At 37.0% G+C, this 22292-nt stretch overlaps 1 protein-coding gene across 5 annotated transcripts in view; it reads right to left on the bottom strand.

Annotated features, from left to right (window-relative positions):
• The window catches only part of IPO11 (importin 11), a 220575-nt gene that overhangs the window by 112837 nt on the left and 85446 nt on the right, over window positions 1-22292 (bottom strand). For all 5 annotated transcript variants that reach the window (XM_063664841.1, XM_054488214.2, XM_063664844.1 and 2 more), the window contains exons 17-20: window positions 15731-15764; window positions 15533-15573; window positions 14079-14195; window positions 7819-7932 (exon numbers count right to left, since the gene is read on the bottom strand). In XM_063664841.1, coding sequence (XP_063520911.1) covers window positions 7819-7932; window positions 14079-14195; window positions 15533-15573; window positions 15731-15764 — 306 coding nt within the window. The remainder of the gene's footprint in view (window positions 1-7818; window positions 7933-14078; window positions 14196-15532; window positions 15574-15730; window positions 15765-22292) is intronic.

The following is a 22292-nucleotide window of genomic DNA, read 5'->3' as shown; positions in this document are numbered from 1 at the left end:
CCCCTTCTCTCCATAATTCAGGTTCTCGTCATCTTTTTTTCTGATTAACAGTCTCCTAATTAGTCTATTTGACCTTAGTTTTATCCACTTCCAAACTAGTGTCCTCAGTGGTGCCCTGACTACTTTTCTAAAATAAAAGTCATAACATTTCTTCCTCTGACCTTCAAGAGATGTTCGCTTAGCCTTCCTGACCAGTTCCCCCTACACAAGCTCTGTACACTATGTTCCTGCTATACCAAATAATGCACAGTGTTAGAAATCACTATGTTAACATCTGGAGAAAGCTAACAGAGGAACAGTTTCAATACATGCATTTACTACTGTTGTTTCCCAAAGCCAACTAAAAGGATACAAAAGGATTAAAAAAAAAAAAAAAAAAAAAAAAGAACTAAAAACAGAAATACAAAGACAGCATAAGAAGAGATAAAAGTAATTCACTTTGGAAGCTGGGAAGAAAGACAAGTGCTAACTGATTTAGCCAACTAAGAAACCAAAACTAAAATCCAGCAGGGGAGCAGGAAAAAACAAACTACCTGATTTACACTACAGAAAAAAGACTGAGGAACTAATGGCACCAGGTATTTTGAGAGGTGTGTGTGTGTGCACAACTGCGTGTGCACATGCATGCCTGCATTTGGGGACAGAGGATTGGAGGACAGTGAAAAGGAAGTATTCATAATAAGAGGACTTCTAGAAAATGTTTAGAAAGCAGTTTGATGCCAAGATCTCATCCAGATACATAAGCAGACAAATAACTGGCCCTCCTCTGAACCAGAATAAAACCAGCTATTTATTTTCTGCTAAGATAAAACAGATGGTTTCAAGACAGGAAGATACCAGGTAATCAAGAACAGGGATATGACATAAAACAGGAAGATTACATCAGCATGTAACAGGTAGGAGACTTAGGGGTCCTTCACTGAGGAAAGACCTTAAAAAATTAACCTGAAAACATTCTCCTACAAAACCCAACCAGACCATCCTAAAAGAAAAACACGCGATTATTGCCGGGAGCAGTGGCTCATGCCTGTAATCCCAGCACTTTGGGAGGCCAAGGCGGGCAGATCAGCTGTGGTCAAGAGTTTGAGACTAGCCTGGCCAACATGATGAAACACTGTCTCCACTAAATACACAAAAATTAGCCGGGCATGTTGGTGCATGCCTGTAGTCCCAGCTACTAGGGAGGCTGAGGCAGGAGGATCACTTAAACTCTGGAGGTAGAGGTTGCAGTGAGCCGAGATCGCACCACTGCACTCCAGCCTGGGCAACAGAGTGAGATTCTGTCTCGGAAGAAAAAAAAACAAAAAACCACCACAATCAGCAAGCCTCCCCACCACACCACACACACAATCCTTCCACTCAGCTGTTTAGTGTCCACTCCTAAATTCATACAGACAAAATGCTGATCTTGAAGCTGGGTGATGCTTCAGGATTCATCACACTCTTCTTCCTTTTTTGTGTATGCTTCAAATTTTTCATAATAGAAAGTAAATAAGTAAATAAGAGAAGGCAACCGAGGATCAACAGATATGATTAAAATGTTTGCTATGAAAAACAGAAAACAAAACAACTAACTAAATAGAAAACAGCACCTTAAAAGAAACAGAGACCAGGCAGAGATGAAAGCTTGGAAAAATATATCATTAATATCTTTGGTAATTAAAATACTGCATTAAAGAAAACACTGCATTCATAAAACAAAAACAAAATGTTGTACAAAAGAATTATTCAGGAAAACACAAAAGAACTCATAGGCATTAAAACATGTCACCAGAAAAGAAAAACTCAATAAAAAGGCTGAAAGATAAAATTGAGAAAATTCCCTAGAAAGTAGAACAGAAGGACAAAGAGAAAAAAAAGCAGAAGGAAACAAAGAAAATCAGACGACTGGTTCAGAATATCTATCATGTAAGTAACAAAAGTTCAGAAAGTAAGAAAAGAAAAATACGAAGAGGAAGAAATAAAATACAATGGAGTCATCTAGCATTCAAGAACATGAGTTTCCAGCTTGAAATGTCCACCAAGTGTCCAGAACAGTGAGATGAAAAGACACTCACATCATGAAACTGAAAACAGGAACACAGAGATGATCACACAAGTTGCCAGAAAAGGGAAGGAGGGGTAATACATTCAAGAATCAAGAATTAGAATGGCTCCAGGGTCCCCAGAGCAATTTTGGAAGTCTTAAGACAAAGAAAAAAAAAAGTCTCCAAAATTTTGAGGGGGAAGCCTAGACTTTTATACCAGCCAAACTACTAATCAATTTGAAACTAGAATGAAGACATTTTCACACATGCAATATCTCAAAACAAAAAATTTACCTCCTATGTATTTTTGCAAAACGCTACTGCCATTCATGGCTGCCATCAGAAAAAGAATATAAAACAAGAAAAGATATGACATGATGCACAGGAAACAGACATCCCACAGAAAGGATAGGCAGTGAAAGAAAATCCAGTCACAACAGCTGTGTAAAAGCCTAAGTAAAACCAGTCCAAACTAGAGCACATAAGAATCTGTCATATCTCCCATCTCACACCAGTTAGAATGGAGATCATTAAAAAGTCGAGAAATAACAGGTGCTGGAGAGGATGTGGAGAAATAGCAACACTTTTACACTGTTGGTGGGACTGCAAACTAGTTCAACCATTGTGGAAGACAGTGTGGCGATTCCTCAAGGATCTAGAACTAGAAATACCATTTGGCCCAGCCATCCCATTACTGGCTATATACCCAAAGGATTATAAATCATGCTGCTATAAAGACACATGAACATGTATGTTTATTGTGGCACTATTCACAATAGCAAAGACTTGGAACCAACCCAAATGTCCATCAATGATAGACTGGATTAAGAAAACGTGGCACATACACACTATGTAATACTATGCAGCCATCCTTTGCACGGACATGGATGAAGCTGGAAACCATCATTCTCAGCAAACTACGCAAGGACAGAAAACCAAACACAGCACGTTCTCACTCATAGGTGGGAACTGAACAATGAGAACACTTGGACACAGGGTGGGGAACATCACACACCGGGACCTGTCATGGGGTCGGGGGAGTGGGGAGGGATAACATTAGGAGATATACCTAATGTAAATGACGAGTTAATGGGTGCAGCACACCAACATGGCACATGTACACATATGTAACAAACCTGCATGTTGTGCACATGTACCCTAGAACTTAAGTTGTAAAAAAAAAAAAAAAAACAAAAACAAAAACAAAGAATCTGTCGTATCTCTTCAAGATGATGAAAGTAACAAAACACCACTGAAGAAATCTGTAGATAACAAGTGAAAAGAATAGGTTCAACTGCATAGACAACTAAGGGTACTAAACAGAAATCTAAGATGATTACCTAGGTTCTTGGCCACTACTGTACACACACCATTCCCTAGTTATTCAAACACTAATCTAGGTACTACTGCGAAGAAATAATTTACAGATGTAATTAAAGTCCCAAATCAACTGACCTTAGATAGGAAGATTATCCAGGTGGGCCTGACCTACTCACAAGAGCCCTTTAAAAGAGAGTATTTTCTAGCTAGTGGCATAAGGGGAGGTCACAGATTAAAACCCTTGGAGGATCTGACATTTGAGAATTTCCCCACTGCTGACTCTGAACATGAAAGGGGCTATGTGTCAAAGAATGTGGCTGGACTTGGGAACAAGAGGGGACCCTAGATGACAGCTAGTAAGTAAACTGGGACCTTAGTCCTACAAATCAGCGAACTAAATTCTGCCAACAAGCTGAATGAGTATGGAAACAGATTCTTCCCCAAAGCCTCCAGCGAAGAATTTATTCTGGCAGTCACCTCAATTTCAGTCCATTAAACTCTGATCAGAGAATTCAGACATGGCATGCCCAGGTTTCTGACTTACAGAACTATGAGCTAATAAATGCATATTGTTTTAAGCCACCAAGTTTATGGTACTTTCTCAGTATACTAAGCAAATAAAATTATTAATACAAGGGTGGAGGCTGGAAACACTATGTATAAGAAATAAAATTAATCATGATATAATGATATATGCTTTCAATAGTCTTTATACAATCAAGTATACTGGGAGGATGGTGGGATAGGAAGGACACAGGGTATAAAAGAATTACATTTTCATATTCTATGCAGGGAAGTCAAGAAGTAATGCCTACAATGCTTAAATCAGTAATAAACAATATGTTACAGTAAGAAAGACGGAGAAACCTATGACCTGGCTATAAGAGTTGACAGTGGATTCTTCCACCAAAAAGGAAATGAGGAGGAGGAGCAGGGTACTGATACTTTTCATTTGAAAAATCTTTAAGAACTAACTCCTTTATCTATCAACATTAAAACTGATCAATATATAAACCTTAAAAAAAATAAAATGTACTGCATTCTCTAATGCTTAGGTAGTTTTACACATGCCAGTTCATATGTCTAAAACAGCTTTACCACTCTCATTGCTAAACCACCATCTAAATAACACTTCTTGTGTTATTTAACAACACTATTTAACAACACCAAAATTTGAGTAACATCTCTGTCAGGAGGCCTTCCCTAATGTGCCCCACCTCACCCTCCATGTGACACAGGGAATTGGCCATGTACCCCCAATAGCAATATGTTCTCAATTGCTAAAAGGGCAATTAACACACTTAGTCAGTATTTCCTTAGACAGTCACCTACACAAAGATCCCATTCTATTCATTTCTGTTCTGTAGCCCAGCGCCTATTACCCTGTATTGCGCATTGCAGGTTCTCAATAAACGTTTAGCGTATGAATGAATACCTACTTCCTCTAAGTTCAACTATGCAGACTAGAAAGTTTATTTTCACCCAGTGACCACCCTCTTCAAAGACTACCAGAATCTGGATTTCCAGGATTAAAAAAACAAAAACAAAAACATACAGAAACTTAAACTAATGTCTGTTATGTGTCAAAAGCCAAAAGATAGCAGTATTTTGCAAGAAAGGAAATTTACCAGTAAACTTCTTTTATTATTTTTGAGACAGGGTCTCACTCTGTCACCCAGGCTAGAGTGCAGTGGCGTGATCTCGGCTCACTGCAACCTCTGCCTCCCGGGTCCAAGCAATTCTCCCACCTTGCCCTCCCAAATAGCTGGGACTACAAGTGTGTGCCACCACACCCAATTAATTTTTGGGCTTTTTTTTTTTTTTGAGACGGAGTCTCGCTATGTCACCCAGGCTGGAGTACAGTGGCGCGATCTCAGCTCACTGCAGCCTCCGCCGCTCAGGTTCAAGCGATTCTCCTGCCTCAGCCTCCCGTGTAGCTGGTACTACAGGCATGTGCCACCTCACCTGGCTAAGTTTTGTATTTTTAGTAGAGATGGGGTTTCACCCTGCTGGCCAGGATGGTCTCAATCTCCTGACCTCGTGATTCACCCGCCTCGGCCTCCCAAAGTGCAAGCATTACAGGCGTGAGTCACTGCGCCCGGCCAGATTTTTTTTTTTTTTTTAGTAGGCACGGGGTTTCACCATGTTGGCCAGGCTGGTCTTGAACTCCTGACCTCAACTGATCGCCCACTTCAGCCTCCCAAAATGCTGGGATTACAGGCGTGAGCCACAGTGCCTGGCCAACCAATAAACTTTAGTATAATCTTCCCAAACGGCTGAAAAATATTATTTTAAGCTACAGTCTCAATTTTGGTATTATGTTATACACTTTCTCCAAGAAGGGTAGAGTACTACTTGGTTGAACCTTGCACTCTTGGCCTATACAAATACACAGGGTACTTAAATGTCATGATTAAAGAAAAAAGGCCTAATATTCCACAAGAGTTACTCTTCCTGAGACTACTTGAAGTAACACCGCCTGAGGAGACATAAAAGCTGGTGTTTAGTCACATGTCTCTCACAAAACTCCCAAGTTGAGCTTAAAAATGCATTTTGGAGGCCGGGAGCAGTGGCTCACGCCTGTAATCGCAGCACTTTGGGAGGCCAAGGCAAGCAGATCACCTGAGGTCGGCAGTTCAAGACCAGCCTGACCAACATGGAGAAACCCCATCTCTACTAAAAATACAAAAATTAGCCAGGCATGGTGGAGCATGCCTGTAATCCCAGCTACTCTGGAGGATGAGGCAGAATTGCTTGAACCCAGGAGGTGGAGGTTGTGGTGAGCCAAGATTGCGCCATTGCACACCAGCCTGGGCAACAAGAGCGAAACTTCGTCTCAAAAAACAAAAACAAAAACAAAAACAAAAAAAAACATTTGGCAGAGATGCTGTTATAATACAAAATATCTGGGGTCATTCATTGTTCTATTACTTATAAATGCATTCACAAGATAGTCAGTAACCTTCTCTTAGTCTTTATCCTCTTCTATAAGACGGACATAATCTTTATAAGGTAATCATAAGCATTAAAAGGTAGACAGGAAGAGAGTCTGGGCCACTTATTTTTTTTTTAAGTGCTTTAGTGATGGAGCTGTGGAGTTATTGTTTAATGATATAGCTTCAGTTTTACAAGGTAAAAAGAGTTACAGAGATGGATGGTAGTAACAGTTGAACATTATGAATGTATTTAATACATTCATACACTACACTGTACACTTAAAATTGGTTAAAATGGTAAATTTTGTTATGTGTATTTTACCACAGTAAAAAAAAGAAAGCAGGGAAATGTACATTAAAAATATTTTGCATTACTATTTATCTGAAACTGCCTTAAACAGGAATCTGTAACTAAAGGTCATCCATAACCATTTATGGAGGGGCTGGGCATGGTGGCTCACGCTAGGTGGCTCCCTAGCACTTTGGGAGCCTGAGGTCAGTGGATCACTTGAGGTCAGGAGTTTGAGACCAGCCTGGCCAACATGGTGAAACACCGTCTCTACTAAAAATACAAAAATCAGCCAGGCACGGTGGCGTGCGCCTGTAATCCCAGCTACTTGGGAGGCTGAGACAGGAGACTTGCTTGAACCCAGGAGACGGAGGTTGCAGTGAGCCAAGATTGCGCCACTGTGCTCCAGCCTGGATGACAGAGCAAGATTCCGTCTCAAAAAGGAAAAAAAAAAGAAAGCATTTATGGAAAGAATGAATTCATGTTCAAAAAAGTATTAAAGCTTCTGAGAAGAGTTTCTGTTTTTTTCTAAACTAATTTTAGAAAGCTTTAGAGCAGTACTTTCGAATTTAGGGGTACTTCTGATTTCTCCCCCACTGGAAAATTTCTCAAACTTGTGGGTGAAGTCAGTAAAATCACTTGAGCATCCCCACACATATATTCTAACTCACAGCCTTGAGCTCTTCCCTATCCATACTCTCACCAGACTATGATTCACTGTAACAGTTCAAATAAGAACTACAGTCTCTAAGTTTCAGGTTCCTCTCTACCTGCTACCACATCCCAACACCTCAAACGTCAAAATGTCTGAAATCCAATTCACTTGTTTCCCCTCAAAAGCAACTTACCTGGTTTCCTGCCTTACCAAGTTATAATAGCGAATTTTTTTATTTCAAATCAAGGAAAAAGAGTGAAAACATAAAGTATGTTTAAGCAGAAAAGCCCCAACCACCAAGGAAACTGCATGCATGGTGCCATGGACTGCATGAACCATGAGTCTATCATCACTGGAGACGACATCTTCTTTAAAAGTGAATAATATTTTTCACATCCTCAAAACAATGTCCAAAATAAGCATGCAAAAGTTGTTTTTAAATCTGTTTAGATCACACATGGAAAAAAATATAAAAGATATGTGAAGTTTTTCACTACCATTAACATAAATCACATAAAACCAATTTTTAAATGTTTAAAAGAATTTTTTAAAAACCACTGAACTAAAAAAACTCTGTGGAGAATGACTTACCTGAACAAGATGAATAAGTGTTGTCAAAATAGCACATCTCAACATATTGTGTTCTTCACTCTGCTTCCAAAGGAGGGGCAAATATTGTACCAAACATCCCACATATGGTCGTATCTATTACAATATAAGTAGAGGAAACAACAAAATTTTATTAGTAAAGAAGGCAATTTACTTTGAAAAACAATGAGAGCACTATTAAGTCCCAGGCAGCACATATTTAATATTTATTAGATGTAATGTATTAAGCTTATACCCTTAAGAAATAAAATTAGACATTACATAAAAGCCCAGGGCTCTATAGTAAATATTTTTAAATAATTTTAAACAAATATCAAGTGTACTGAATGAAATAAAATTTATGAATATAAAAAAACATTCTTTACAGGTTAACAGAAAATGCTGTTATATCCTGCTTCTTTTTTAATAAAACAGCTTACCAAATTGGAAATTATACTATTGTTTTTTAAAAAGTCAGCATTTATTCATTCATTCTACAGATATCTTCCAAGTTTCAGGCCCTGAACACAAGGCACTAGACAGAAAAGGATACACAGACAGCCAGACAAACCCTTACAATGAAAAAGGGGAAGTGCAACGATGACGGTGTATACAAGGTATGGTGGAAACACAAGAGAAAAAAAACATTTTCAAAGGATAAAATTGCTAAGCTCACTATGGATTAAGTTAATCAGATTTTAAATTTTACCCTGAAGCACAGCTCAGTCTGACAGTAGTTTCTTGAAAAATAAAATGGATCTACAATGATGCCGGACAGCGTTTCAGCTCCAGTATTTGAGATTGCTGTAAGCTTAGTATTACAGTATTTGAAATTGCTCTAAGAGTATCCTTGGGGATGCAATAAAAACACTAGACCTTCATAGCTTCACTACTATCTACTTGAATATCTGGATTAAAATTTAAAATGTTCCCAGAAAGGGTGAGTTTCTTCATTCTGCTAGTAAAATACTCTAAAAGGGTAGCCAAACAACTACAGAATTTGCTCCCCTCTCCTGTAGTGGAAGTGTTGGTGGGAATGTAGAAAAATAAGAAGTTAAATATTTGCACAAACATCTCAGTAAGATATAAGTGAATAAATATTAAGATACGTATTACCTTATTTTAACATATTTATCATGTAATACCTTATTTTCAAAATTTGATTATAATATTATTTCTGGAACATGTACTCAATATTGCTAAGTGTTCTATCTCAAAGATCACTCCAGTTAGCTCATAAAAGCAGGCCAATTAATAAGTACAAACAGATTTCAAAGTATCTAACTCATTCATACTCAACTAAAAATAAGCATATGACAACACAATCTATTGGTAAGGAAAATAAGGAAAATTTGGTTTTAAATACAGAGGATACTTTCCTAGAAATTGCAGAAAAGAAATATATACTATAAATTACAAATGGGGTAATAAAACCAAAGTACCCAGTTACATTTAAAAGCCATAAAATATTTATATTCCAATCTTGGCTGTCATTAGAATATACAATGTTCTAAATTAAAATTAATGCTATAAAAACAGTATTTCAAAAATCAATCATAGAGGCCAGGCACAGTGGTTCACACCTGTAATCCCAGCACTTTGGGAGGCCAAGGAGGGCAGATCGCTTGAGGTTAGGAGTTTAAAACCAGCCTGGCCAACATGGTGAAACCCTGTCTCTACTAAAAATACAAAAATTAGCCGGGCATGGTGGCGCGCACCCGTAATCCCAGCTACTCCTGCTGAGGCAGGAGAATCACTTGAATCTGGGAGGTGGAGGCTGCAGTGAGCCAAGAGAGCCCCACTGCACTCTAGCTTGGGTGACAAAGCAAGACTCCATCTCAAAAAACAAAAACAAACAAAAAAATCAATCACAGAGTGCTGTGAAAGATATAAAAGGAAGCAGAAAAAGACTGGGCATTAAAAATAACAGAGCAGGGACATGAGAGCCAAACATATTCCAGTGGGGTGGGAGGCTAGCTATATGGGGCAACTAAAGAAATCTGAATACTGACTTGATATTAGATAGTAGTATTGCATCAGTGTTAAGTTTCCAGAGTCTAATCATGGTTATGATAATGTAGGAAATGCAGCATACATCTCTTAAGAAGGAGAGGTCTAATATTCTGGAGAGTATCATGATGTCTGCAACTAAAACTGAAATAGTTTTACAACAACAATCTGTATATGTGGATAGATAAAAAGAAAGCAAATGTGGTAAAATATTAGTAAGTGATGAAACTTACTAATGAAGTGAAGGATATATAAGTGTTGATCTATTTTATAACTTTTTTGTAGGTTTGAGATTTTTCAATGAAAAGAGGTGAAAGAAAAAATACTGTCCATATAAAATTCTGAATAAGATTATAATACAAAGGTTTTAAGGGAAGGACAATTTCAATTATTTGCATAACATTTTAAAAATCACATAAAACTAAGAAAGTTTTTGCAGTCATTAGGGAAATGCAAGTCAAAAACCACAATGAGATATCACCTCATGCCTGTCAGGGTGGCTATTATCAAACAAAAATAAAAGATAAGACAAGTGTTGCCAATGGTGTGGAGAAATTGGTACCTTTGTACACTGTTTCTAGGAATGTAAAATGCTACAGTCACTATGGAAAGTAAGACTGAGCTTCCAAAAAAAATGAAAACTAGAACTATCATATCATCCAGCAATCCCATTTCTGGGCATCTATTCAAAAGAACTGAAATCAGGATCCCAAAGAAATTATTAGCACTACCATGTTTATTGTAGCACTATTCACAATAGCCAACATGTGGAAGCAGCCTAAATATCCATCAACAGATGAATGGATAAAGAACATGTGATATTACACACACAATTGCATATATACACCAATTCTACTTACATGAGGTATCTAAAATAGTCTAATTCATAGAATCAAAGAGTGGAATGGTGGTTGCCAAGGACTAAGGGGAAGGGGAAATAAGTTACTAATCAACAGGCATAAAGTTTCAGGTAAACAAGATGAATAAGCTTTAGAGTTCTGCTATAGAATGTTGTACCAAAAGTCAACAATAATGTATTCTACACTTATAATTTTGTTAAGAGGATGGATCTCATGTTAAGTGTTCTTACTAAAGAATTTGGGGTGTGGGGGAAGCACTTTGAGTATTATAGCCTTATGGGTTAACTCACATATACGGAAAGCTCCACTTAAATTCATATCACTGAAAACATGAAAATCAAATAGGTGACAATCTAACAAGTGTTTTAATGAGGGCTCTATCATTGGGTTAAAAAAAATTACTCTAAGTCCCTAAGGACACCTCATCTTTTAGATAAAATTTTCAACAGAGTATTTTATATTTCACAGAGTCCCTTTAATTTTGTTCTTTCACTTCAGAAATGCACAGGCCCAAAGACCACCTGATACCACCCCTGATGATTACATATTTATTTTGACTATATATTTATAAGATCTCTGTACTAGAAAAGTTAATTGTAGGTTTTCAACTACTTTATCAAAAAGTAAAGACAATATTCAAATAATTGTACATTATGGTACAAAGATGGTGACTTTACTGAAACTTCAACATTAAACTGTATGTATCAGAAAGCACTATTGTATCCAGCTTCATCCATGTCCCTGCAAAGGACATGAACTCGTCCTTCTTTATGGCTGTGTAGTATTCCATGGTGTATATGTGCCACATTTTCTTAATCCAGTCTATCATTACCATCATTCTCAGCAAACTATCACAAGGACAGAAAACCAAACACCGCATGTTCTCACTCATAGGTGGGAGTTGAACAATGAGAACACATGGACACAGGGCACGGAACATCTCACACCGGGGCCTGTGGGGAGCGGGTGGTGCGGGGCTGGGGGAGGGATAGCATTAGGAGAAATACCTAATGTAACTGTCAACATGATGGGTGCAGCAAAACAACATGGCACATGTATACCTATGTAACAAACCTGCACTTTGTGAAAGAAAGAAAGAAAGAAAGAGAGAGGGAGGGAGGGAGAGAGGGAGGGAGGGAGGGAGAAAGGGAGGGAGAAAGGGAGAAAGGGAGAAAGCGAGGAAGGGAGGAAGAAAGAAGAAGAAAGAAGAAAGAAGGAAGAAGGAAGACGAAGGAAGAAAGAAGAAGAAGAAGAAAGCACTATTGTAGATGGCTCAAAATGTTTGCTGCCTAATATCGAAAAGATAATTCTGGCCGGCTGCGGTGGTTCTCATCTGTAATCCCAGCACTTTGGAAGGCCAAGGCGGGTGGATCCCTTGAGCCCAGGAGTTTGAGACCAGCCCAGCCAAAATGGCGAAACTGCATCTCTACTAAAAATACAAAAAAAAAAAATTAGCCAGGCATGGTGGCACGCCTGTAATCCAAGCTACTACTCAGGAGGCTGAGGACAATAATCACTTGAACCCAGGAGATTGGGGAGGAGGGTACAGTCAGCTGAGATGTGCCACTGCACTCCAGCCTGGGTGACAGAGCAAGACTTTGTCTCAAAAAAGATAAAATTTGTTAACATTTTTAAAAAGTTTGCCGCCTCATGGACAAACGTCAAATTTGGCATATTAAAGAGAGTTAAGGGATCTATGCAACAATGATAAAAATGATAAGGTTGATCAGAGGTTAAGGTAGAAAAAAAAAGAATCAGACAACTGAAGATTTTTTTTAACCATTTCCTATTTAGTTTGAGTTTTGAAAAACAAAAACTATATTGAATAACTGTATCTTATTGTTACTTTCTGATGATACAGGCACGTAAGCTGCTTAGGCTGTTTGTGTTCTGAAAGATGAGTGTAGACAGAAACACAAAAGCATTTTTAAATTTACTAAGCCAAAAAAATAACAAACTTTGGAGAAAAAGTTTTAATTCCAAGTTTGGGGAGACAAAGGTAAGAAGACCCATTTCTATTTAAAAAAAAAAAAAGTTTTATTTAAGAAATTTCCATCTGCCATATATTTCTAAATAAAATTACAGAAAATAGCCAAATCTTGTTTTTATAATCAACTTTTTAAACCATTTATTGCAACTTTATAGTACTCTGAAGCATTCTGGAGATGTGAAATAATTTTATGCTCATGAAATCCTAAGTTAGGTGAGTTCAGAATTATCTTTAGCATTTTATACATGAGGACACAAGGTTAAAGACTTTGCCCAAACTAAATAGCAGAGGCAAGGACTTAAAATGAGTTCTTAAAACAGTTGCAATGAACTCTGTGTGACCAAACTCTCTCAATGTTGTTGAAAAAAACACCATCAAATGAATTAATGTGATTAATGTATTAAGAACACCAGGTACTAAAATCATACAAGATATTACTACTTTTAGACACCAGTACCCAGATCTGTTTCAAATGATTAACAGTGACTCAACCCTACCACGGGAGTCGCATTATGCTTAAAGTACTGGCAGTGCCATTAAAATATGTGGACTTCGAAAAGTTCCTTCAAGTCTCAAATTGTTTGAGACAATAAATTCTAACTCCTCTACCTCAAGTTTTCTGTGAGAACTAAATGAGAAATATATGCAAAGCACGTAGCACATATGTCAGTATGTTGTCATTACTCAATAATTAATAGCTATTCTCATCAACTGCTTTAGAATAAATCTGCTCAAGATGTCACAATTCACTAACAGCAGATCCAAGAGTAAACTCTAAGTCTGTGAAATCCAAATCAATTATCTTTCCTAATACTATGCAAATCACAGATTTGCTTCAGTGCTTTCCAAACAAGGATATGCAATGGTGAACTAGAATATAGGAAGTCACAACGATAATTATAGCGTGGTTTTCCAGATTAACAATTTTCCACAAAGATTCAGAGTGACAGGGGAAGCTGAATAACTGAACTGTTAAGAGCTTTACACCTCATTTTTACATTAAGCCAAATGTAAATATAATGCAGACCAGACTGCAAAAAATACTTAATTTTTAAGGTAAAAATAACAGACTTCCCAGAAGTCTTGCTGATGGACACTTGTGGCTATGCCCTCAAACACACTGAATTTTACATCGGCTGGATCTTCTAAAATATGTAAAATTCTGCTCTAGGAACACCTCTACATTGTTCATCCAATTTTTTTTTAGTATTTTGATTTTCTCATTTTTAAAAAATCGAACATAAATGTCAATTTTGAATAATACATAACTGAAACCACAATCTATAAGTAGAAGCATTTCAATTAATGTTTTAATTCTTAAAAAATGTAATCAAGGATATTAATGAATTCTACATCTATTCTACCCACCCCTCATTTATTTTCATGTTTTACAATATAATTACCTGCATGTTGACTCTTTCGATCACACAAGAAAGGACATGCAAAACATGCATCTTTGTGTCACATTCTGTAACTTGCTGCAGTAACTGAAAAAGTAGTGTGAACATGGTTTCCAAATACTGCAGGTAAAAGGAAATGAAATAAAAAAGGTTTAGAATAGAAATGAAAGACCTCTACATTCATACGAACAGAAGAAAGAAATAAATCATAATGTCAAAGCAATAAGTCAAATAAACAGAAAGCCAAAAGCCTGGCATTACCTAAACAACCTGAAATTGTTCAAGCTGCCGGTACATATTGTTTTACAAAGTGTTTTCTTTCTTCATTGCTGCTGAATGTGTCCATTTCAGAATTTAACTCATCTACAAACTGAATAATGTTTAGAGGGATATTGTCTAAGCTATGTCTGTTTAAATTCTATACTGTTAACTAAACCATTAACAGCGCCTTGTCACTGTTCTTCCATATATGCCCGGTGCCAATCACGAAATGTTTTGTTTTGCAAGACCTACTCATTACGGCAAAAAGACGTTAATTATTGCACTCACATACCAGCTATCTGATGTAACCCTTAATATATATTGCATGGAGATATACATTTTTATAGACATAACTTGTTATTCTAAAAATGGCAGAATAGTTCTTATTAGGAAATCAAAAACAAATACCCTATGTCTGGTTGTGAACTCTTATATTATGAAAATTACATTAGAAACTAACAAATCACACTTACATAAAGCAAGAATTTGTTCTTTCAGATATATGGCTCATTTTAGCACACACTTCTACAACACATTTCTTTCATCCAAAAATGTCTAGTGATTATTAAAGCAAGATCACTGCTTTACAAGCTTCCCTATCTATCCCCCTCACCAAAAGAAGTACATTTTATCACGTAACTTTCTTCTCACCCAGTCCTCTTAAGAACAAATATTAACACCCCAATGTTACTGATATGTTTAACAAGTGCTTACTGAGTACCAGTTATGGCAAAACACCATGTTAGGTGCTGGGGGTTGAGTAAAGAGTAAAAAGATGAGTAGAACTTGGTATTCTGCTCATCAAGTAATTTACAGTCTAGTGTGTAGGACAGGATAAAGATATACACATGCAAATAACACAGAGAAATAACCTAAGGAGCAAAAGTAATAAACACACATAAAATGAAGATACTAGATGTTTTTCAATTTTGAAAAAAAAAGTTTGGCAAACAACTTCAACACAGATGACAAAACTGCTAAACAAAAGTAAGCAGAATATAAGTGAACTGTTGGCAATAAAAGTTACCAAAACAGTTTACAAATAAAAATTATATCCTCCAAAATAATCCAATATAGCATACTTTTAAATTCAACTTTAATAAGTAACACACAGATAACTTCATGTATAAAATAGTATTCAAAGACATAAGCAGAAACTGTTTTTTAAAAAAATACCTGGAAATGTATATTCTTACCGGTAGAAACTGATCTGTTCTAAATTCAAAATCATCAACAGGTGAAGAACAGTTAAGGAATATTGGGAATATATAAGTTTTATCAAAATAAATCTGTATCTAAAACAAGTATACATAAATTAATTTCACAAAATAAATAATAATTAAAAGTGTTAAAGTTCTTTGCAATGAAATATTTTTAAATTTTCAGAAGGATATTTAACTTCAAAGTTGTAGCTGTTTCAATACGGACCTAAAAGAAAGTATATCATGAGTTTTTAATTATTTTAGAATGATTAAACATCATTAACATCAAACAAAAAACTTTATTCCAAATCACTTTCTGTATTCTTATTATTATTAGAGTCACAGACCATGTAAATATTCAGAACTAAAAGGATACTCTCCTTATCCAAACCAAGGAATAAAAAGAAAAGGTAAAGTAGCATTTATTCCTATTTTTCTCAGTTTCCCATAATTTACTTAACAAGCCTTTAATCCAGTGGGTCCTTCCAGGAAGGAAAATAATCTGCCGTAAAGTATGTGGAGAGCATGGGATTGAGGAAGAAGGAAGCAGGAAACCAGGGTGGGGTTGGGCAAACTGGAGGATGTGTAAGACAAAGGTGCAAAAGGAGACAAGGAAGGAAGGAAGCGGGGAGGAGAAAGAACACAAGCAAATTTCCACCTGTAACCTCAATTACAGTAAATATTTGAAATATCCCCAAAATATTTTGAGATTTGCTAAATCCCACAGTTCACAAATACAGAAAGGTTTACATATGCTCCTGACCTCCTAAATCATATTTTCCATGTGTACCAGCATGTTGCCTGGGCAAATCATATTACAACATAATCTCATTCTCTTTCAAGTGTTATCGCAGACTTAATCGGCTAAAATTGGCATGGGCTAAGATATTCATAGTTTCCACATAAAGTAACATGAGCTCAAGACATGACTAAATTCTATATTTCAATCTGTGAGATAATATATCTAAAACTTTTATTTCCCAGCTGAGAACCATTACTTTCTTAGATGTTACACTATAGCAAATGTTTTTTTCTTTCCAGTCATTTTTCAAAAAGTAAGTGTTTAAAACATTTTACAGGAGCTTCTGAGGTCTTGAGATGCAATTAGGCACCTTCACCAATGTTAAATACTCTACTGCCAAATCCGCAGATTCTAAGAGCCTACAGTGCAGATGTTTTTTCACCTGATTTTTCCTTTTATTCACTGTCTCTAAAGGCAATGTGAACATTTCCAGATTTTTAACAGATTTAACTAATTTGCTGCCACTTGATCTGCCACAAAATGACCTCATGAAAAGACAGTATGGTCATGTATTGCATCAAAAACTATTCAATGAGGAACTATCATCGGCATTGTGTTAGCTGCTGCAGAAAAAGCTGAGTAAGCCATGCCCATACAGATCTTACAATCTGGGGAGGAGAGGAATAGATATTAAACAATTACTGATAAAAATGGCTAACTTGAAAACATTAAGCACAGGACAATCCCCTTGAGGATATGGACCACACGTAAACATCTTTAAGTTCCCAGCATTTAGTACTGAGTGAATATACAAGTACAATATTAACAATTCACAGAGACCAAGACATGAAAGCCCCTCAAAAAAGAAACAAGAAATCACAGCTAGGCACGGTGGCTCACGCCTATAATCCCAGCACTTTGGGAGGCCAAGGCCGGCGGATCACTTGAGACCAGGAGTTCGAGACCAGACTGGCCAACATGGTGAAACCCCATCTCTACTAAAAAAATACAAAAATTAGCTGGGCATAGTGGCGTGCACCTATAATCTCAGCTCCTCAGGAGACTGAGGCACCAGGATCGCTTGAACCTGGGAGGCGAGGGTTGCAGTAAGCTGATTGTGCCACTGCACTCCAGCCTGGGCAACAGAGCAAGACTCCAACTCAGAAAAAGGAAAAAGGAAAAAAGGAAAAAGGAAAGGAAAGGAAAAGAAATCAAACTGCCAGCACACTAACCCTTAATTCTCTCGACTTTCCTCCACGAAAGGACCATTTATTCTACAGATGCACTCAACCCCAAGCCATAACATTTATGCAAATAAGTGTATGAAACAAGACACCTGAATAAAACAATGTGTTTTCCTTCCTAAAAAAGGGAAGTCAGTGTAGTAGTATGTGCAGAGAAAAAGGTGAAATGAATTAAGATGAACTGCGTGCATTCCAGTTTGATTGCAAGAACAGAAAGCCAGATCACAAGGGAAAAAAAAACACAGACTTTTAAGGAAAGTTAAAGAGCATTTTACATGATGACAAATAAACATAAGAAAAACAGTCGGGTTCTTCCTGAGCTTTAAAAGAAATAAGAGGTACTTACCACAAAAAAATGGAATGAATTTGGCAGCAACTCAAGCAATGGGGGGACAACATCAAAACTTGAGTTTATAGAATGAAGACTTGCGGAGTGTGCTAGAAGAATGGTAGAAAAGTCTAACACATTTCTACTGTGAGTCCACCCTACCCCAGCTGAAACCTCAGAAAATTCATGAAAAGATAACAGGCAATTCCAAATTGGGAGAGTAAGTGCCGTCAAGACATAAGAAACATTGGAAAGATCCCACAAAGCATGAGAGAAACAGGGAAACGAATGAGAAGAAAATGCAGGTCAACAGTACTTCCAAATACTGCCACAAAGGTAAGCAGAGCCAGAAACTTCTGTGCAGATGTCACAACGAATGCACCTTATCAAGACACTTAGGTGGATTTGGACTAGCCTAATGCCTGACCACTTTTACATCTTGCCCATAGCAGTGAAGGTATTCCAGACTAAAACAGTGAGCATGGTGTTGGGGCCAGAAAGAAATGGCAGTATCTCAGGAACTTAAGACCACCAGGAAAATGTAAATAAGGCAGACACAAAATAATAATATGCTAAGGAGAAATAAAATAATGATTTCATAATTCAATTATTTAAAAAGCCATCCTCATTCTTGGGTTCTTTCCTATCCCTATTCCTAATTCTTTCAATAAGCATTTTCTAAGACTTGACTCCATGCCAGGCATAAGAAATACTAATATAAATGATATTATCCTATACATTAGTATACTGAATTATACAATCTGGTATCATCCTTCTGAAATGTTATATCAATAAGTTTCCTAAAAGGATAAAAAGCATCTTTGATTTATACATCTCCTCCTGAATCAAGGACCAGAGATAAAATAAAAATAAATAATAATAAATTCCAGATAAAATAAAAAATAAATAAAAATTCCAGATAAAATAAAAATAAATAAATTCCTTTCAAGAAAAAAATTCTCAAGGTCATTTTCATGTATAATTAATAGACATATCAATTATAAACTCAAAACTGACTGTAGGAAACTTAGACTAAGGTTTCCTTTCTTCTTTGTTTTAGATAGGTCTAATATTTTGATGTCTCAAACACAGATTATTCTATATTTCCTTCAGAATTTATATTTGATGAATATCATTGAATTCAGAATTCATTCTGGGATCTTTCAAAACACAGACTAGTTGAGAGATTAAGATCTGTAGCAGTGTTTTTGAGATACAAAGGATAGGTAAATAGAAAAAAAATTAGAAAGTGTACAAAAGAAAAATTGACAAAACTGAAAGACCCATAAAACGCACAAGAGTGGAAAGACAGAAGAGTTTCAAAGCACCTGTAATACCTCTGCCCAGATCCCAGCTGTACTTCCCACAGTAAATATGGGCTATGCTACAGTCTTCTCCATACCACTGAAAGTACCTCATTAAACTCCAACTAGTAACTTTCCATTTCAGAAAATTCAATACAATTATGCATCACATAATAATGTATTAGTCAACAACAGATCACATTTACAAACGTAGTCTCGTAAGATTATAACGGAGTTGAAAATTCCCATCACATAGTGATGTCATGGCTGTCAAAACACATCACATTACCTATGCATTTGCAGTGATGCTGGTGTAAAGAAATCTACTGCACAGCCAGTAGTATAAAAGTACAGCACAGACATGGCCTGGTGCAGTTCCTCACACCTATAATCCCAGTACATTGGGAGGCCACGAAGGGAGAATAGCTTGAGGCTCAAAGTTTGAGAGCAGCCTGGGCAACATAGAGAGATCCCACTCTACAAAAAAATCAAAGAATTAGGAAGGACTGGTAACATGCATTTGTAGTCCCAGGTAATTGGGAAGTTGAGGTGGGAGGATCATTTGAGCCCAGGAATTCAAGGCTGCAGTAAGCTATGATCACGCCACTGTACTCCAGCCTGGGTGACACAGCAAGACCCTGTCCCTTTATAAAACAAAACTATAGTACATACAATTATGTTCCGTAGTATATAATACTTAATAATGAAAATAAGCAACTATGTTACTGGCTTATGTATATGCTATACTATACTTTTTTATTGTTACTTTAGAATATACTCCTCTACCAATTAAAAAAAAAAAAGTTAACTGTAAAACTGCCTCAGGCAGGTCCTTCAGTAGGTATGACAGGAGAAGGCATTTTTTGTTGTTTCTTTTTTTGAAAGAGTCTCACTCTGTCACCCAGACTGGAACTGCAGTGGCATGATCATGGCTCACAGCAGCCTTGACTCTTAGGCTCAAGCAGTCCCATCTCAGCCTCCCGAGTAGCTGGGACTATAGGCACACGCCACCATGTCTGGCTAATTTTTGTATTTTTTGTGGAGGCAGGGTTTCACCATGTTGCCCAAACTGGTCTTGAATTCCTGGGCTTAAGCAATTTGCCCGCCTTGGCCTTCCAAAGTGCTTGGATTATAGGCGTGAGCTACCACACCCAGCTCAGAAGAAGGCATTGTTATCATAGGAGATGACAGCTGCATGTGTGTTAACGCCCCAGAAGACCTTCTAGTGGGACAAGATGTGGAGGTGGAAGACAATGATATTGATGATCCTAACCCTGCGTAGGCCTAGGCTAACGTGTTTGTGTCTTTGATTTAGATTTTAAGAAAAATTACTAGAAGTGGAAAAAACTGTAAAATAATAAAAGCTTACAGAATAAGGATATTAACAAAAGAAAATATTTTTGCACAAATATACAATGTATGTGTATTTTAAGCTAAGTGCTATTACAAAGGAGTCAAGAACTTTAAAAAATTTTTAAAGTAAAGAAGTTACAGGAGGCAGAGCTTACAGTGAGCCGAGATAGCGCCTCTGCACTCCAGCCTGAGAGACAGAGCGAGACTCCATGTCAAAAAAAAAAAAAAAAAAAAAAGTTAGAGTAAGATGTGGTTAATTTATTGTTGAAGAAAGAATACTTCCCAATATATTTAGTGTGGCCTAAGTGTACAATGATTATGAAGTCTACAGTGGTATACAGTGATTTTCTAGGCTTTCACATTCACTAATCACTCATTCACTGCCTCACCCAGAGCAACTTCCAAGCCTGCAAGCGCTATTCAAGTTAAGCGCCCTATAGAGGTGTAACATTTTTTATCTTTTATACTATGTTCTTACTGTACCTTTTCTGTTTAGACACACAAATACTTACCATCATGTTACAACTGCCTAAAGTATTTAGTACAGTAACATGCTACACTGGTTTGTACCCACAGCCTAGATAGCCTCTACTATCTCGGATTGTGTAAAAGCACACTCTATGATGTCCCCACAATGAGGAAATCGCCTAAGGACGCATTTCTCAGAATATACCCCTGTCATGAAACAGCACATGACCATATGTCTATGCTGGTTGGTGGGCAACGTGCCCACGAAGACGGCCATTTCTTTGCTTCACAAGCAACCACACCACGCCCTCAAACTACACGCTTTCTGATTATACCAGTTTATATCTTACATAGGCTTTCACAAAAGTGAAAGATTATACTAATGCTGAATTTCTAGTAATTTACTGCTTGTTTTACTGAAGGTTGAATAATCTAAGTAAAACTTTCTAAAAATTTCTTTTTTCTTTTGAGATGAAATCTTGCTCTGTTGCTCAGGCTGGAGTATGGGGGTTTGATCTCGGCTCACTGCAACCTCTACCTGCCAGATTCAAGCAATTCTCCTGTCTCAGCCTCCTGAGTAGCTGGGACTACAGGCACCCGCCACCACGCCCAGCTAATTTTTGTATCTTTAGTGGAGATGGGGTTTCCCCATGTTGGCCAGGCTCAGGTGATCCACCCACTTTGGCCTCTCAAAGTGCTGGGATTACAGGCGTGAGCCACCGTGCCCAGCCAAAACGTCCTAAAAACTTCCTTCGAATTTCTGAAACTTAAAGATATAATTAGTTCAGAAACCCTACAGCCTAAAGAAGCCTGGTTTATAAACAAAGTATTCTGGTTAAAGAATCATCTGTAGTCCTGGGAAAGGAAGGTTCCTCTAACCTAAAGTTTAGTAATTCTAGTTTACAGTGTAGAAATAATGTTCTAAAACCTAAAAGTTGTCATAAGCACTCCATCTACTAACTAATGTGTTATAAAGGGGAAAGGAAGGGAGAGTGTAAAAGATACTTTTTAGAAGGTGTTTTGGTCTATTGTATAGAATCCAGGTCAGCAGTTCTCAAATTATGGCACAAGGAACTACTGATATACTCCAAAAGAGGTAGTCTGTTAACAATAAGTTTAAAAAGGTGGTCAATTAACAGTAAGTACAAACACTGGACCACATGCAAAAAAAATGGCTAATGAAAACAGTATTTAATCTTCCATAAACTATGAAAAATTTGTGGGTATTGAAAACTACAAGAATGTATTTCCTACCAGATGTGAAGGCTTACTATAAAGCTGTTGTTTAAGAAACAACAACAACAACAACAAAACA

This window comes from Pongo pygmaeus, chromosome 4 (assembly GCF_028885625.2).
Source record: "Pongo pygmaeus isolate AG05252 chromosome 4, NHGRI_mPonPyg2-v2.0_pri, whole genome shotgun sequence".
NCBI classification, from domain to species: domain Eukaryota; kingdom Metazoa; phylum Chordata; class Mammalia; order Primates; family Hominidae; genus Pongo; species Pongo pygmaeus.
This window is presented reverse-complemented; position numbering and strand designations above follow the sequence as displayed.